At 44.2% G+C, this 18,955-nt stretch overlaps 1 protein-coding gene across 7 annotated transcripts in view; it reads right to left on the reverse strand.

Annotated features, from left to right (window-relative positions):
- Positions 1–18,955, reverse strand: part of CHD2 (chromodomain helicase DNA binding protein 2) — an 80,916-nt gene that overhangs the window by 30,895 nt on the left and 31,066 nt on the right. For 4 of the 7 annotated variants that reach the window (XM_044978822.1, XM_044978820.1, XM_044978819.1 and 1 more), the window contains 12 exons: positions 18,444–18,505; positions 16,771–16,893; positions 16,068–16,217; positions 15,092–15,225; positions 13,572–13,797; positions 10,110–10,210; positions 9,370–9,414; positions 9,057–9,232; positions 6,997–7,121; positions 5,867–6,083; positions 5,118–5,207; positions 3,828–4,018 (listed from right to left, as the gene is read on the reverse strand). In XM_044978822.1, the coding sequence (XP_044834757.1) occupies positions 3,828–4,018; positions 5,118–5,207; positions 5,867–6,083; positions 6,997–7,121; positions 9,057–9,232; positions 9,370–9,414; positions 10,110–10,210; positions 13,572–13,797; positions 15,092–15,225; positions 16,068–16,217; positions 16,771–16,893; positions 18,444–18,505 (1,640 nt within the window). Of the gene's footprint in view, positions 1–3,827; positions 4,019–5,117; positions 5,208–5,866; positions 6,084–6,996; positions 7,122–9,056; positions 9,233–9,369; positions 9,415–10,109; positions 10,211–13,571; positions 13,798–15,091; positions 15,226–16,067; positions 16,218–16,770; positions 16,894–18,443; positions 18,506–18,955 lie in introns of those variants that run through there. The other 3 variants (XM_044978821.1, XM_044978823.1, XM_044978825.1) reach the window with 2 other exon arrangements.

The following is an 18,955-nucleotide window of genomic DNA, read 5'->3' on the forward strand; positions in this document are numbered from 1 at the left end:
CTGACTTTAAGTTTCTCTCTGACTCCACCTACTATAAAGAACTCAAAGACCCCCACCCACTACAATTCACCCAGGAATTTAAGGATATCATAAATCTTTCCCCAAACAACTCCAAGAGAAACTCTACAACAGGGGTAGGCAACCTCTGGCACGCATGCCAAAGGCGGCACATGAGCTGATTTTCAGTGTCACTCACACTGCCCGGGTCCTGGCCACCGGTCCAGGAGGCTCTGCATTTTAATTTAATTTTAAATTAAGCTTCTTAAATATTTTAAAAACCTTATTTACTTTACATACAACAATAGTTTAGTTATATATTATAGACTTCAAGAAAGAGACCTTCTAAAAACATTAAAATGTACGACTGACATGTGAATCCTTAAATCAGAGTGAATAAATGAAGACTCGGCACAGCACTTCTGAAAGGTTGCCAATCCCTGATCTACAACTTCATCTCCCACAAACCCGCCCCAGGGATCTTCTACATGCTTCCTAAGATACACAAACAAGGGAATCCAGCCAGACCCTTACATCTAGCTGTGGTACTGTTACTGAAGGAATATTAAGACTTATAGAAACCATCCTCAAACCACTCACCACACAAAGGACCAGCTTCCTCCAGGACATAACCAACTTCCTCCAGAAACTCTGCAACATTAACAACCTCCCTCAGAACATCATCCTTGCCACCATGGACGTCACCTCCCTATACACCAATATCGATGTCACGATGGCTTTGCTGCCTGCCTCAAATATCTACAAAACAACGGAAAACACTCAGATATGCACTCCAAATGTCACTAAACTCATCCATTGCATCCTCACCCATAACCATTTTACATACAACAGCAAACACTTTGTCCAAACCACAGGAACAGACACGAGTACTAGGATGGTTCCCCAATATGCCAACCTCTTCTTGGGCCACCTTGAGGAAGAATTTCTGGACAAAGGCACTACAAAACCAATGATACATGAGATACGTTGATGACATTTTCATTCTCTGGACAGATTATCTAAATTTCCTCATAGATTTCCACCAAAACTTCAACCACTTTCACCCATCCATCAAGCTCTCGCTAGATCACTCCCACACCACCAGCATCAACTTCATGGACACCATGGTCAGCTTCAACAATAGAGCCCTACAGATAACAACATACAAAAAACCCACGGATCACCACACTCACCTTCACAGATCCAGTAACCCCCCCCAAACACACACAGAAATCTGTTATCTATAGCCAAGGCCTCAGGCACCACAGAATATGCTCCGAGGAGACATTCCGGGACATACACCTTAAACTCAGAACGGCCTTCACCAAACAAGGACACTCCACCAGAGAAGTAGATTGCATCCAGGAAGGGGTCACCCAAATACCCCATGAGAACCTGCTTTAATACAGGGAAAAAACCCTCCGACTGCACACTCCTAGTTGTCATCTACCACCCCATGCTGGAACCCATATGGGGTATCATTAAACAGTTACAACCCATATTCAATAGGGACCACATCCTGAAAGAAATCTTTCCTGAACCCCCTCTTCTGGCCTTCAAACAACCCCCCAACCTCATCAGAAGCAAATTCCTCACAGATCAGGACTCACCAACTTAAAATGGCACCAGACCCTGCCAGAACAACAGATGCAAAACCTGGACACACCTCCATTGCTACAACTATCAATACCACCCCCAACACATCTTTCAAGATCCATGAATCCTACACACCCCTATCACATGTGGTGTACCTCATCCAGTGTACTAAACATTAAACAACAACTGGGTGGGAAAAACCAGTCACTGCACTCTTGAATGAACTCACACAGAAAAATGATAAAAGACAAGCATGATTCACCCGGAGGTGAACACTTTTCACAAAACAATCACTCCATATCTCACCTCTCAGTCCTCATCCTCAAAGGAAACCTGCACAACACCTTCAAAAGACGAACCTGGGAGCTTAAATTCATAACTTCACTAGACGCTAAAAAACATGGTCTTAATAAGAGCACTGGATTTATGGCTTATTACAACAATCTGCAACCCACTAGCCCCCTTTTTTGTCCTATGTCTGCAGGGATGTTAAAAGGCCATTTTACTTTGAATGGTCTCTTACAATGTGCGCTAATTACTTATGCTAAACAATCAGTTGTGCCTGGCATTTTGCTGTGATGCTGGAAGTTCCTTTCCCAGACCTGAAGAAGAGCTCTGCGTGGCTCGAAAGCTTGTGTCTCTCACCAACAGAAGTTGGGCCAATAAAAGAGATGAGCTCACCCGCCTTGTGTTTCTAAGCCATCTGCTATCAAAACCTCATATGTCCTTAATACTTGACCCCACAGATTCCAAACTGTACACAGGGTAACAGATTGCTGAGATGTGAACGCTGTGGGAGTGTAATGTGTCAGCAGTTTAAGGGCCTGATCCAAAACCAGCTGAATTAAATGGTAATCTAAACAGTGCACAGAAACACTATGCAACAGTTTGAGACAGGAAGTGAAGAATACCACTTCCATTTAGCCATCAAAATAATTCAGCATCTCAGAACCCGGTCCTTACTCCAGCAGGTTACAATCTCTGTAGCAGGTACATCCATAGCTAAGGTTAAGATTCTGTCACAGTTATTTTTAGTAAAAGTCACGGACAGGTCACGGGCAATAAACAAAAATTCATGGGTGCCCATGACCTTTCCATGCTTTTACTAAAAATAAGAGAGCAGGGCTAGGTGGAGGGGAGGAATGACAGCTGGAGTCCAATGGGGGATGGGGCACGGACAGCCCGAGTCCCCACAGCTCTGGCTCTAGCAGCTGCAGTCACAACAGGGGTGTGAGGCCACGGGCGTGCACAGCTGTGGGGCAGGAGCACACAGTCCCAGCTCTAACCCCAACCACAGGCACACGGCCCCCGCCGCAAGCCACGGAGCAGGGGCACATGAAGCTGAAGAAGTCACGGAGGTCCAGTAAAGTCACAGAATCCGTGACGGCCATGACCTCCGTGACTAAATTGTAGCCTTTTAATTATAGCCAAAGGATCTCCAGCTCTTTTTCTTCACTTCTTCAAAAGGCCTGCATCACATTATTAGCCACAGGGTAAAAGTTTCCAAAAAATGCCTAAGTGACTTAGGAACCCACATCTCATTTTCAAAAATGACTCAGACGCTTAGGATCCCAAATCTCATTCAGAGCCAATGAGATTTAGGCTTCTAAGAGCCCACGTCGCTTTTGAAAATGGGACTATGGCATTTTAAAATATTTTTACACCTTGATCTTTGTGGCTCCATACGGATCCTCCTCAATTACGATCATGGTCTACCCATAGGCCCCTTATTCTGTCCTTGAGCAATGCTCACGTGGCAGCAGTTTTTGAATATTCTGTAGATCCCTCCGTGGAAAGAATCTTCCAACTAGATTGTGGTTTACAGTTTTGAAATTTGCTTTTTGCCCCTCTGTTATTTTACTGTCTCATTCACTGGCCTCCTTTTTTTAGCGGAAGCCTTGGAAATGGTTTGAATGGTTGCTTAAAACAGGCGTTTGGCTCTTTGCCTGGGGCCCTCCCAGACGACAGTGACGGAGGAGTTGTCTTACGTTACCCAGCCCGCCTGTTGCCAACACAATTTAGTTCCTTGCACCATTCATTTACCTCTCAGCCCCTGCCACTTTCCCTCTTCGTTGTGTTTTTCCCCTCTGTGACTCTCACCCATTCAAGTTTTACTCACTTCTTTCTGTGTCTTCCAAAACTAAGTCATTTCATACTCCATGTCTAGTTAAGAGATGGTATTTGACAATGAACACATGCTGGTATCTTTTGAAGTACACAGTAAGGAGGCTTACTTCTCCGGCATGATAAAGTGCAGCAGTGACCAGAGCTCTTTGAGAGAATTCTGAAGCGGGGTCCCAGTGATCAGGAGCCTGTGGTTGGACTTGAAATCAATCAGAGTTTTATACAGCAAAGAGTCATCGTTCTTCAACCGATGGGCTTCGTCCACACCCAGAAAGGCCCAATTAATGCTGCCCAGAACAGTCTGGAGCAAAAAAACAAAACCAAAGGACACACCAGATCAGACTGGTCCCACAAATGTTTTATGTTAATTTCTCTGTGGGCTTGACGTCAGCTATGTAGTGTTGCAATAATTGCATTCCATTCTGTTCTATTCTAATTCTTATACAGCACCCATCGCTGCGGTGTCTGAGCACCTTTTGTTTTCAGTGTGCTTAACCAAGAAGCATTTCTTTTGGCGACATGCCTTTGGAACAAGCACACCACCCCAATTCTGGCTCCACTCAGAGGTGAACAGAAACATTTACAAGCTAAATGCCTCAAACATATTTCAGCTAACAGATGGATTTTAAATCGACCATTTCTTCTTTTTAAATTCCTAAAGCGCAACCCTTCCCTATCCCACATTCCTCTTCCTTTAATCCACCCACCCCTCCCACTCCCATGACTGCAGAGTCCCTGCTGTGCTCACAAGCCCCAGCATGCACTGTGCTGGAGTAGCATCAACACCAGAGCAGCTCATCTGCCTGTGGGGATAAAGCAGTGTATTCACCACTCAGTAATTTTTTTTTTTCAAGTTCTCTGTTCTCACATAGGATTCAGTGACTCATTGGTAGGGCCTCCTGGCACACTCCAGGCAGCTCTCTCTTTTTGTAAGTGTAAAAGCCATGTGATATCATCCCTCTGATATGGGGAGTGCATTAACCCTACCATCCCCAATTCCAACACCTTCCCTCTCAAGCCCATGTCAAACAGCTGTGGAATGAAGCAAGGGAATGAAGTGTTTTGTTCTTCTTACTGAGTATGTTAATAGTCCAAATTAAGACAGATACAGCTAGCCCAGATACCACAGTGAGAGGTGCTTTATAAGTGTGTGTAATCATTAACAATACTACTACCGTGCTGTATTTATACCAGACTCTGTAGTTTTGTAAGCACACCAAGTAATGGTAGGCTGCATCTATGTGTTCTCAATTACCAGAGGGGTGCGGTGGGAGGGAAGAAACAGCTTGGGATCATCATCATATGTTCTCCTCACAGTGCAAGAACTGGTTTGGAGGGAGGCAGCCCCATTTGTGCAGCATGAGGAAGTTTACGTGAAATACCCCTTGCCCACTATATACCTTATCTTTGAGGAGGATCTCATATGTTGTGATAAGTGCATTGAACTTCAGCCTTTTAGTCTGAGAATGGATCCACTCATATTCACGGATCTAGGAGAAAAGACAACAGTTCAGACAAAAACTTCAACCGGAGCTGTTAAAGGGGCATGCTCCATTTATTATTATCTGTAGCACCCACGGGTCCCAGCCAAGAACGTGGCCCACTGTGCCAGGTGCTGTACAGACACATGGTAAGAGACAGACTCCCCCGAAGAGTCCATAATCTACAGAGGGGAGAGACAAAGGGTGGGCAAGAGGAAGGATTATCATCCTCCTTTTACAGATGGGAAACTGAGGCACAGAGATCATGTGATCTACCCAAACTCAGAGAGGCAGTCTGCGGCAGAGCCAGTAATTTAAACCCGATCTCCTGGGCAGTTTAATCCTCCCATTATCTGTATTCATTTGATATTAACTGTCTCATTATTAGCCATAATCTGAGGCTTCCTATATTGCCCCATAAAGTCCTACCTGTCTGCACCTCCATTGCTCAATAACACAATCACTGTACACACATTATTTAAGCAATGGGAAGGCCGAGACAGAGGCCTCTACTCTAGTGAACCTGGCCAAACTGCACAGTTATAGCTATAACATCAACCCAGAGTTTGCCTCTCTACAGAACCATACGCTACATATAATCCATGCACAGAGATTTTCTTTCTGCCTGAGGCTCTCTCCCCCACCCGCCCTGCCTTTTATTTACACACCGTGTTTCTGCTCATCATGTCTCCTATGTAAACGACCACGTTAATCTCTGGTGCCCAGATTTCAAACTCTCTCTGCCATGAGGTCAGAGTAGACAAGGGCACCACTATCAGGAAGGGGCCGTACAGCTGATGCTGATAGAAGAGATAGGAGAGGAATGATATTGTCTGGATAGTCTTCCCCAAGCCCATTTCATCAGCCAAGATCACGCTGTTGCTCCTGAAAGGTGGAGAAACAAAAACAAAGGTGTAAAAAATATAATGATGTATCAATTTACTAAGTGCCAAAAAGTAATGACAGAGAATGAAATCTATGCCTTGCAAAAGGTCACTGAAATACTGCCAAGCAGATCCCAGAGCAATTCAGACTGAACTGCTCTACAAAGAATCATTCATGAGTGACAGGATCAAAGTTTGGACTACATTTGCCACCAAACTGGCAAGCAGATGCAAAGACAAAAGACAAAAAGTCAATGGCCAGAGTTAGAAGAGTGTTTCTCAAACGGTGGGTCTCTCCTACAGGAGATGGATCAAGAAAGCTAAAAGAGAGAGATTTATCTTTTGACTGATTATCAGGAAAACAGGGTTTGCCACACTGGATCAGGCCAGTGGACCAAACATATTATTCCATCTCCCCAGCAATGAGCCAGAGAAACACACCTGCCCATGCACACCATAGACCATGCCCCACAGGGCAATGAGGGGAGAAGATCTTCTCTCAGTATCTCTTAAGCTCACATTTTACGATGGTCCCCATTTGCCAGTCCTGCAGTGCCAAAGAAATAGCAACGCAGCCAAATCAAGATGGTGCTTCATGTACACGTGTTCATGCTGAATCCTAGCAATGCAACTGGGTTCCCCCTCCATTTCCAAAAAGAGAGAATTTTTCCTCTCCTTTTAGCAGGAGGCTTGGATATTTTTGCTGGATGTGTGAGACAATGTTTGAGATCCTGAGCTTTAAAGGTGCTGAAGCAGGGCATGTAAAAATACAAAACATCACAACAAGGCCAGATCCTGCTGTGGTGATACAGGGAAACATTATGACTAAATATGGCTCAATAGCTCTAAAAACAAGTTAATGCTGCAACCCTGAACAGAACTAGAGCATTACCCAAACCAGGAGCATTACATACTTGCACCACGAGTGAGCGAGCCAGTTGAGCCCCTCCAGCTGGTAATCTCGGAGCTCCAGGTTCTCGCCACCAATGTAAGAAGGCTGTTTCTTCAAAGCAACAAACCTGGGTCTCTGCTTCAACACCTAAAAAGGCAGACTCCTTAAACTCACTGAAGAAAAGAATGAGGCAGGCCTTCAAACTCACTGAATAAAAACTGCGGTGATACATGGGTATGAGATATATACAGAGAGAGTACTTGTAACTGCAATTTAGTCACACAGTCAGCAGCAATGAGATCCATCAGTGACAACAGTTTGCTAGCACCTCCTGCTTGCCCGCCCAATCTCGGCATATCAGAGCTGCAGGACATCCCCCTCTGCCTCTTTTCTTTGCTTCATTCTTTTATTATCTCCCTGCCCCCCTTCATTTTAATTGATATGGTACAACGTCCGCTATTCCTCTTCCTCCCTGGTGTGTTGCCTTTTCTTTCAGTAATAATAAAACTTTGCATTTCTAACTCCCCCTTTTATAATGTGGCTCATGAAGCATTTTACAAGTATTAAGCCTCATATTCCACCTATGGGTACATAAGTATTATTGTGCCCAATTTACAGATGGGATAAGATGCAAAGGGGTTCATCGATCTATCTGTGATATTAAACAAAGTAATTGTACAAAAACAATGAGCATTCATTCCAAAACACTGGAAGAAATCGACTCAGCACTAAGCAGAAGTCTGCTTCCCCCCCGTAAGGAAGAGAGTATTTATATGCCTTATTTCCTCTTGTATCAACAGGAATTGGAGAGGATATATTTATCCAGAAAGTCTGATGTATTTTAGATGGATAGGGACTAGGACTGTCAAACGATTAAAAAAATTAATCGCAATTGATCAGACGATAAATCGCGCTGTTAAACAATAATAGAATACCATTTTTTTAAATATTTTTGGGTGTTTTCTACATTTTAAAAGATATCGATTTCAATTACAATACAGAATACAAAGTGTACAGTGCTCACTTTATATTTATTTTTGATTATATAAATGTTTAGCATATCTGGCAAGTAAATACCTTGCAATGCCAGCTACAAAAGTGCCATGCGAACACCTGTTCTCACTTTCAGGTGACATTGTAAAGAAGAAGCAGGCAGCAGTATCTACTGTAAATGTAAACAAACTTGTTTGTTTTAACAATTGGCTGAAGAAGAACTAGGACTGAGTGGACTTGTAGGCCCTGAAGTTTTACATTGTTTTGTTTTTGAGTGCAGGTTCTGTAACAAAAGTAAAATCTACATTTGTAAGTTATACTTTCACGATAAAGAGACTGCACTACAGTACTTGTATGAGGTAAATTGAAAAATACTATTTATTTTGTTTATCATTTTACAGTGCAAATATTTGTAATAAAAAATAATATAAAGTGAGCACTGTATACATGGTATTCTGATGTAAAAGAAATCAATATATTTGAAAATGTAGAAAAACATCCAAAAATATTTAATACATTTCACTTGGTATTATATTGTTTAATAGTGAGATTAATCACAATTAATTTTTTGAGTTAATCACGTGAGTTAACTGTGATTAATCAACAGCCCTAGGAGGAACCTATTACAGGCACTTCCTACTGACATGAAGTTCCATTGTCATTTCCCTTGAATTCCCGGGTTAACTCATGCCAGTTCTTGATTCTGCGTTCTATGCCAGCCTGGCCTTAGCATGCTGAAGAGACAGCATGGATAGCTGCTAAGCAAGAGGGAGTAAGTGATTTGTATAGCTTAGCACTAACCCCTCCAGATGACTAAGAAGTCAAATTAAAGAGCTCGCCAAAGGGAGTCCCAGACATTGTTTTTCAAGGAACAGATGGTCTATGTGTTTCAGGGCCTTGAGAATTGGGAGAAGGAACCCCTGGAAAAAAACTGACATGCGGGAGGGAGAAAGGCAAAGGCCATCTCCTCAGGTGATAGCCATCCCTGTAGAAAATCCTGCATCACATATCATCTAAATGCAGTGAGAACTTTGGCATTCAGAAACCCAGAGCAAACCCAACCACAAGAGAGAAAGGAAGCGTGCGAACCTTGCAGTCCCGAGTGGGAATGGTTTTGGAGTTGTTGCGATGGTTGAAGCTGTCAATGCAGTGTTGAAACTTCTTGCTAATCAAGGCCTCATCTTCCCAGCTGCACTCTGCATATGGCAACCCCATCCACTTGCACAGATATTCGGGCTCATTAGAGGACAATTTCCGACTGTGAGCTGCAACACATTACAGAAACGCAGCCATGAGTAACCGAACCAAGGCAGTGATGACAGTGACCGATGCCGCCATAAGACATGCCATGGCTAATAGCATTGTTTAGAGGAGCCAGAAAGGGAGTTAAAGGCCACTTTACCTGGGAACTCAGAATGTCCCATTGCAGACTTGCTGGTCTTCACAGCTACGTTTTACAGAAGCAAACAAAGAAGGGTTTTAGTGTCTTAACCACCAGTATGAGATGCATAAAAGATATTCTACAGTTCCCACCAGTTAGGAGGGTTTTTTAAAAGTTCTCTGAAATGCATAGGAAGATTGTTGGAGAACACCACTCAACTCTTCAGGCCCAGTTTCCAAAGGCACTGGATACCCACAGCTCCTGCTGAGATCAGTGTGATGTTACTGAGCTGCTCTGAAAGCTACACCACCACATTTTGTCACTACTCATAAAAACCTAAACCCTGAGCAGACATGCAAGCTTCACTGTCAAACAATGTTATCCTGAGAGGTCCTCGCAACACTCTACTTTTGCTCTTCTACAGAATCTTCCATCTAGAGATTTCAAAGCACTTTACAAACAGTAATAAATTAATCACAGCACCCCGAGGAAATAGGGATCATTAATCCCACTTTACAGTTGGGACAATTGAGGCAAAGAGAGGACAAGTGACTTGCTCAAGTCGTTTGCAGGTGCATCACTGGAACCCAGATCTCCTGTGCTTTTAGCCTTCAGATTTCCACGCATTACAGGATATGTAGCAACAGTTTATATCCCAGAGAGGTGTGAAAACATCACACAGTCATGCTTGTGACCCAAATAAAACTTGAATTCCTGGGTCTTACTATTCCTTTCTTAGAAAGGTGCACTGTTTCACTTACCGATCACTCTCTCCACTATCTGATACTGTTTGTTCAATTCTGCAGCGAGCTCCTGTTGGCAGCTGAAGTATTCCACATCTTCAGGAGTTACCTTGGCTAGCCTGGAGAGAAAAGAAATGGGGGTAGGGGAAGAAGCATATGTAAGAACAACTCTACTTCTGCTCACTTTGTGGATAGCAATGCTCAAGACCAGCTGTTAAAACTCTACCAGTGTATATAATTCCATGAGTCAGGGTAACTCAATCCAATTTTACAATTGCTTATCAAGTACTCCTCTTAATGCTTCTAAAGCAGTGGTTCCCAAACTTGTTCTGCCGCTTGTGCAGGGAAAGCCCCTGGCAGGCCGGGCCAGTTTGTTTACCTGCCATGTCTGCAGATTCGGCCCCAGTGGCCGCGGTTCGCCGCTCCAGGCCAATGGGAGCTGCTGGAAGCGGCGCGGGACAAGGGACATACTGGCCGTCACTTCCCGCAGCTCCCATTGGCCTGGAGCGGCAAACAGCAGCCACTGGGAGCCGCCATCGGCCAAACCTGCGGACACAGCAGGTAAACAAACCGGCCCGGCCCACCAGGGGCTTTCCCTGCACAAGCAGCAGAACAAGTTTGGGAACCACTGTTCTAAAGGAACGGGTTATTCACAATGAAACAATACAGAGAAATATATACTGATTTTCCCTGAAACTTTTGTGAGCTTCTCCTCCACAAGGCCAAAATACACAAGCTTTTACATAAGGAGGAAACCCTTAGCAGTCTGGTATCCCAGAACATATTGTGATGATATGACAGCTGAAGTAACGCGTCCACTTCTGGGCACTACACATCAAGAAAGATGCGGACAAACTGGAAAGGTCCAGAGAAGCACCACAAAAGTAATAGAAGGTTTAGAAAACTTGACCTATGAGGAAAGGTTAAAAAAAAAAACTAGGCACTTTTAGTCCTGAAAAAAAGAATGGGGGGGGGAGGGAGGAGGGAACGACTGATAACTATTTTCAAATATGTTAAGGGCTGTTACAAAAAAGATGGTTCCAAAGAGGTTGTGGAATCCCCGTCATTGTCCAGCCTGTTCTTAACCCCGCCCCCCCGAACACCTGCCAGGGATAGTATAGATTTACTTCTGGTCTCGGGGACACACTGTGCTTGACTCGGCCAGGAGGCGGCGGCAGCAGCAGTGCTGTTGAGGGAGGATGCCCCTCATGCAGGAGCTCAGGTGAGGGGCCCAGATTCACAGTGCCAGCCTGGGTGAGCAGAGGCTCAACAACTGCGGCCTGACGGGGCCGCAGCATCCCACATCTGCACAGTTGGTTTCCAGGGACACAGCAGTTGCTGAGCCAAGAGGCAGTGGAGGAGGGAGCTGCAGCCTGGGCTCCTTCCTGGGAGCAACCGGTGGAGGGTCTGAAACCCCAAGCCTGGGGGAAAGACAGTCAGATCCATCCACACTCACACAGACTTCTAGGGTTGCTGCTACAGAGCAAATGGCTTCCTTCCTGGACCCCACAGATATGCGATACTGGGAGGGACCACCCCTCGCCACCCCCACTGAGTTAGTTCAGGGTAAAAAGACTTTAAAAAAAAAAATAAGTGTAAGTTTGCCCAAAGGCAAATAAATTTAATACTCTGTGGAGTTTTTAACCTGCTCAGTATAAAAAAAATTTAGGAGGAATGTTGCTTAGAGTACTTTTTGCAAAATTTTACCACTGGGTTATGGCTTACTGCAAGTTCATGCCGAAAGCTCCCTACTAATTGTGAGAAACTGACCAGTTCACCATTTTTTCAGGTTTAATACTTCTTGAGCTAAGCATGTCTCCCCTTAACACGCATGCGTGACTTCTACCAGCATCAGCTGGACTTGCAGCAATCCAGAGATCAACAGACCCCATTAGCGCAGTAAGGCTTGGATCCAAAAATAACCTACCCCTTAAATAAAATCAGCTTTCTGCAAACTAAACATCACATTGCAAAACATTTACAGAGGTTGCCCTGTAAACCTTCCCAATTGCCTTAGACAACATCATCATCTGCGTACCCATAGTAGCCATGGGGATTCTCTGTAAAAAGGAGAGAGAATTTTGCAAATTTGGAAATAAACCATATCTAAGACAAAACTGGCACATTTTTAAAGTGTGACCATTGTACACTGCAGGGGCTGATGTATTTTCAGTACTAGGTCTAATTGCTTATCTGTGCTGTACTGTGTGACTGTTACATGTGTCTCTCCCACAGCTCAGGGTTTATCCACACTTAAGCTGGGAGTGAGCCTCAGAACCTCAGTAGGCAGATTCACGCTAGCTTCCCTTGAGTTCGCACGTTAAAAATAGCCACCCAGGCCCAGACCAGGGACTGAGCGGGCTTGAGAAGCTGCTGCCCGAGCCGTAACAGCCACATGGCTATCTTTAGTGAGTAGCTCCACCTGAGTCTACCTGCCCGAGCTGGGAGGCTCGGTCCCAGCGGCAGGGTGGACATTGCCTGCATCTTAACAACCAGGGGTCGGCAGTGGGAAGCACTGCCATAAGCGACTCTATAAACATACTCAGTTGCATCCGAAGAAGTGAGCTTTAGCTCACGAAAGCTCATGCTAAAATAAATTTGTTAGTCTTTAAGGTGCCACAAGTACTCCTGTTTTTTATACTCAGCTAGAGCAGCCTTGCGCAGTTTTTGTGCCGACTAAACGCCACCAGTTTAGACCCTTACCTAATTAGGCTAACCGAATGTAAGTACTTTTATACAGATATACCTGCAGCCACATTAGGGCATGCTCGGTTTCTAAACTGACAGAGTTAAACTGGTATAAAAACTGAGTGTAGTCAAGCCCTGAATTTCTGCTCAACCGGGGCAGCCAAGCAGCAACCTGTGAGCCAAGACTGAACAACAGGGCCTGCGGCTGCCCCTATTTTCAATACCAAGATGTAGACTGTTGTCCCAGCATGTACCGTTTCGTCTTCATCAGAATGCAGCTACACGGGCACGCATGCACTCCCACTTGCTGGGACCTGCAGCCTCTGCACCCTGCATCCATATGTGACTAGTCCTTTGGCACTTGGCCCATACTCAGATTTGGATGATTTCTAAGCCCCTGAGAACTGCCTCCAATCTGACTCACATCATGGCCACAAGCACGATACCCATGAAACTGATGTTGAACAGAAGAGAGATCTGTCTTGTCCAGTCAGACGCCGAAGAAAACAGTTCTCGAGCTCTACCCTCAGGGGATAGGCTCTGCAGAAGGAAACCCAGCTGGGGCGAGGGAGGGGCAAACAAGAGGAAATTCTCAGGCTTTTCAATTTCCCATCATAACGAGAAGCAATATCCCTCCTTATTGAAGATGAAATCAGTGATCCAGCATGGCCCATGAGCTTCTGGCAAGGTGTCTGAACAGCCATCACTTGGGCAAAGCTCAGGTGTCCCCCTGCTATTGAAGAACCTCCTAAGCAAGGCTCCACACCAATTTCTGTCTTAGGCAAAACGTACCATTGTTTGATTTCATCCTCTTTTTTCTTGAAGTTCTCTAGTTTTTTCAGGCCCTTCACCTTCTGCTGCTGCAAGGACTCTTCACTCTCCCATGTGCTGTGAATGTACGACCAGCTCTTCCACTTGATCAGGTACTGAACCTCTCCCTCATCCTTTTCAGGGTCAAAGTCAGCGCTGGGGTTGCCATTGGCTTCAGTCTCATACACGGTGGTGGAAGCACCAGTGGCTGAAAAAAAGAGCTGCAAATTAAATTGGTTTGCAATTGGTGCTTTTGTTAGCCAGGCAGTGAAACAAAGTGAACAGAGCTGAAGCAGGGAGTTGTTTTTCTAGCCAGTGCATCTTTTATGGCAGCACAAGAACATCCCACAGAGCCCCTGATCCTACTACAACCATACAGAAGTATCTCTCAACACAAAATGCCTCTTAGATATTTTTTTTTTTTTTTAAGTACATCAGAAACAGGAAGCCTGCCAAACAATCAGTGGGGCCACTGGACAACTGAGGTGCTAAAGAAGCACTCAAGGAAGACAAGGCCATTGTGGAGAAGTTAAATTAATTCTTCCCATCGGTCCTCACTGCAGATGATGGGAGGGAGATTCCCACTCCTGAGCCATTCTTTTTACGTGACAAATCTGAGGAACTGTCCCAGACTGAGGTGTCAATAGAGGAGGTTTTGGAATAAATTGATTATATTAAACAGTAATACATCGCCAGGACCAGATGATATTCACCCAAGAGTTCTGAAGGAACTCAAATATGAAACCGCAGAACAACTAACTGTGGTATTTAACCAACTGCTTAAAATCAGTCTCTGCACCAGATGATGTAGCTAAAGTAATGCCAATTTTTTTAAAAGGCTCCAGGGGCGATCCTGGCAATTACAGGCTGGTAAGCCTAACTTCAGTACCACGCAACTGACTGAAACCATAGCAAAGAATAGAATTATCAGACACCCAGATCAACACAATGTGTTTGGGAAGAGTCAACACAGCTTTTGTAAAGGGAAATAAATAAATCATGCCTCACCAATCTATTAGAATTTTTTGAGGTGGGGTCAACAAACACGTGGATGAGATTTAAAAATCGTTCTCCACTGGTGGAAACCCAAACACTTCAGCAGCATTACATCAGTGCAGGAGAACCAAAATGTGGCTGTGACTAGATCAGGGGTAGGCAACCTATGGCACATGTGCCGAAGGCGGCACGCGAGCAGATTTTCAGTGGCACTCACACACTGCCCGGGTCCTGGCAACCCGTCCGGGGGGCTCTGCATTTTCATTTAATTTTAAATGAAGCTTCTTAAACTTTTTTTAAAACCTTATTTACTTTACATATGACAATGGTTTAGTTATGTATTACAGACTTATAGAAAGAGACCTTCTAAAAACGTTAAAATGTATTACTGGCAAGCGAAACTTTAAATTAGAGTGAATAAATGAAGACTCGGCACACCACTTCTGAAAGGTTGCTGACCCCTGGACTAGACCCAGAATCCTAATCTGAGTCTCAAAGCTACACACCTCCTTTCTTTCCAATCCTGACGTCCATGACTTTCTCAATGGTCTCGCTGTTGTCCTGCTGTTCGTCGGCCCCTTCCCCGGTCATCTCAATCAGGTCATCGGAATCCGTCTCAAAATCATCATCTTCTTTGTAACTGCACAAGACCAAATACCAAGATGGTAAAAATCTCTTGTCTTTCCTTAAATCTAAAGCCATACGCACACAGCATGGCATGGCACAGGCAAGCCCCTCCGGCATCTATGTTGGGTTTGACCATGTAATACATTGCTCGAGTTTCTCAGATAAGCCATTTAGCTTGGCTAAAAGTTTACTCTCTGCCTCTTAAAAAACAGGGATAATTATACAAGATCAGACAAACGGTTCATCTAGTTCAATCTCCTGCCTCTGACAGCAGCAGTTGCTTCAGGAGGTAAAAGAACCCCAGCAGTAAGCAATTATGGAATAACCTGCTTATGGGGAATGTTTCTTTCTATCCCTCACTGGTGAGGGGCTGGTCTATTCCCCTGAAGCATGAGAATAACAGCACATCGACTGCTTCAATAGGTGTCCACCAAATGCTGGGAACCCGTATCTCATCTTTTACAAGCTTTTAGCTACTGACTAGTATCTGCACTTGGCAATTTTGCATCCATTTCTGTCTAATACTTTGCACTTCTATAGAATCTTTAATCTGATCTCAAAGCATCTTAGAAACTTTAACTAAACCACCCAACACCCATCTGAGGCAGTAAGCAAGTACTGTATGCTTTGCAGTAAATGGATACAATGAGCTATGGAGAGGTTAAATGGCCAAGAACCAGATCCTGTAAAGAGAACCCTGCACAAGAGGCAGTGGAGCTCCACGCGGCATACAGGTTTGCCCGCATAGTTCTCCGTGCCTTGCTCCAGATTACACAGCAAGTCTGACATTAACCAGGTATCCTGACATCTAAGCCCCAGCTCTGGTTACTACGGAACTCAAAACCCCTGCAGTACCTGACATTTTTGGCTGCTCTGCGCCGGGTTTGCCTTTTGGGAGTCTCATCGTCTTCATCATCATCGTCATCTTCAGATGAGTCTTGTTTCTTTCTCCTCTTACCACGTTGGGGCTTGTGGGGCTTTTTAACACTGGCTTTGACCACTGCTCTAAAATGAGTATTAACAAAAAGATATAATACAGTGCGTTGTACACAAGCAGTGCATTTCAGCAGGACTTCCCAGTCCACAAGGAAGTGTATATCCCAAACATTAGATGCCTAGAGCCTGACTCTCCTCTCATGTTCCTGTAAATCAGGAACATCTCCACTAACATCAACAGAGTTACATCAGTGTATACCAGTTTCACATGAGAGGAGAATCAGGCCACAGAATAAGTGAGAATAACATCAATAAGGGAAAAGATCTGTATGGGCATGTAGACAATTCCCTCTCCACTCAGTGCAGGACTGGTCCCTCCTGCATATTAGCCAGTCATTTAATAAATTACTCAGAGGGTGAGGTTTCCAACTGCTTCCCCCAGGAGACTTTTGCACACTTTGGCTGACTGTTAATTTGTCCCTTGGCTGCTCCCAGAACACACACACCTGCTCCAACAGCAATTTCCTATGGAATGTCACTTACCGGGTACCTCTGAAAGCACTTAAAGTATGTTAAAGAGACAGACAATATAAAAGGGAAAGTAAATTCAATCCCTCCTCACCTTCTCGGGACGGGTCTCCTGGCTTTAACTTTCTTCTGTTCTGGTTCACTATCTGCGCTGGAGCCTTGCTCCCCATCATTTTCATCCTCCTCTTCCCCAGAAGCCTCCCTTTTCCATTTACTTCTAGGGACAAAAACAGAAGTCAGGAGCGACAGTGGAAATTCAACGCCATTGGCTGGTTAAAGAACAATTCAAGTCATCAGGTTTAATGCCAACACAGAAAGTTCAACACTGGCACAGCAATATAATCGCTTGTTCAGCACTGGTAATGAGGGAAAGCACCTGCATCTCCTGTTGCGATTCCGTATTTCCAGCCCTATACCTCAATCACCTAGACTTTACCAAATCTAGTTGTGCATTTTCTAAAGTCAAAGCAATGCTGAAATCACAGTAATATGGTACACTGAATAGAGCTGCCATGTCTTACAGCTTGAAAGGTAAGCACTTCATTTTATTTTTAATAGTTATTTATGCATTCTGAGCTTATCAGGGGAACCCCTAAGAGTGATTTCTAGGACTATTGCCTATGTATTTCTAAAAAGCATTGGCTTTGGAATAGTGAGTGTGGTCTACGTCAGTGGTTCTCAACCAGGGGTCCGGAGCCCCCAGGGGGGCCGTGAGCAGGTTTCAGGGGGTCTGCCAAGCAGGGCTGGCATTAGACTTGCTGGGACCCAGGGCAGAAAGCCGAAGCCCCATCTCATGGGGCCCCAAGCCCCAGGGCTGCAGCCTGAGCAAGTTAGCTTCATGGGGCCCCCTGTGGCATGGGGTCCCGGGCAGCTGTCCTCCTTGCTACCCCTTAACGCTGGTCCTGGCTTTTATATGCAGAAAAACAGTTGTGGCACAAGTGGGCCGTGGAGTTTTTATAGCATGCTGGGGGTGGGGGAGAACTCAAAGAAAAAACTTGAGAATCCCTGGTCTATATGCACATTGATATATATATATATATATATTCTAGGTTTTCTCATAACCTTATTCTGTTGCTCCTTATTGTATCAAGTCACATACAAATTATTTAAAACTCTAGACACTTAAAGATTTTTGAGAGCATAAGAAAAGAACTAAATTTTGTGTTTTCACAAGGATGAAATTCTCTTTTTATTGGTAAGACGAGCCTCTAGTAACATGTTGGATGGAAAAGGTGACATTACATGAATGTAAAGGAATACAGTCAAGCATATTGGGGGTGGGGGTTATTTTACAACATGAGAGCTCTCCAGAAGTTTATTTTATTTTTATAAGAGAAGAATATAAAACCTAATATGACAACCAAAAAAACATGCAAATATCTCTAATCAAAACTATTTTTTAGGGGCTCAGGACTTAAGCTTTCTTTCCAATGCTGGAAACCTGAAAAACATTAGCATTAAGCTAGCGCATGAAAGAGCCAAAAGAGGTGAAACCAATTAGCAGCAGAAAGCGAAGCTGAGCAGTTCCGTTGAAGCAGAGTAAAGTGCCAAAAAGTAAACAAACAGATTTACAAACGGCAGGACATCCCAGCACACACCTTTTTACAAGTTGTTTCAGTTTTAATAATGTGAAGTATTATTAATGAAAACCAATTACATTATTTTTATGTACGTTTATCTTTACAGTGTCCCTCAAACATAGCTGAATGCCAACTGTCTGTTAGAATAAAAGCAAAACAATTCAAAACCCTCTCCATAGAGACTTACGGTTTTCTCATTTGCTTCTGGCCTCTTCTTTTTGGGCTCTCATTTTCAGATTCACTACTTGCCTTTAATTAAAAGAAAAGATCAGGTTGTAGACTTCACTCCACATTCGTTCCTTTAGGAAGCCACTGAAACACACACATGGTCTAAGCTTCAAAGCAGCCCAAGGACTGTCCCTTGCTGCAACGCTAGAATTAAAGCATGACACTGTTGTGCAACCATACCACTTAATAAAGGTGACCAGCTACCCAACACCATTAACTTTGGATTCTGCACAGTGGTCACAAGGTTACTGCAATTGCTTTCAGAGGATGAGAGATTACAAATGCAACTCAGAAGAAAAGGTGAAAAGCCCTTAACATGCATCTTGCAGTTCTGGAGCATCCGGAAGTGACTGGCTATAAACCACCTACGACTAATGATCAACTTCTAGTGACAACCAATGCCTGCGTACTTAGTGGTGGCAGCTGCAAGGTTCACATTACATCCATTCTCCAAAGTGTACACTTGCTTCT

This window comes from Mauremys mutica, chromosome 11 (genome assembly GCF_020497125.1).
Source record: "Mauremys mutica isolate MM-2020 ecotype Southern chromosome 11, ASM2049712v1, whole genome shotgun sequence".
Taxonomy (NCBI): domain Eukaryota; kingdom Metazoa; phylum Chordata; order Testudines; family Geoemydidae; genus Mauremys; species Mauremys mutica.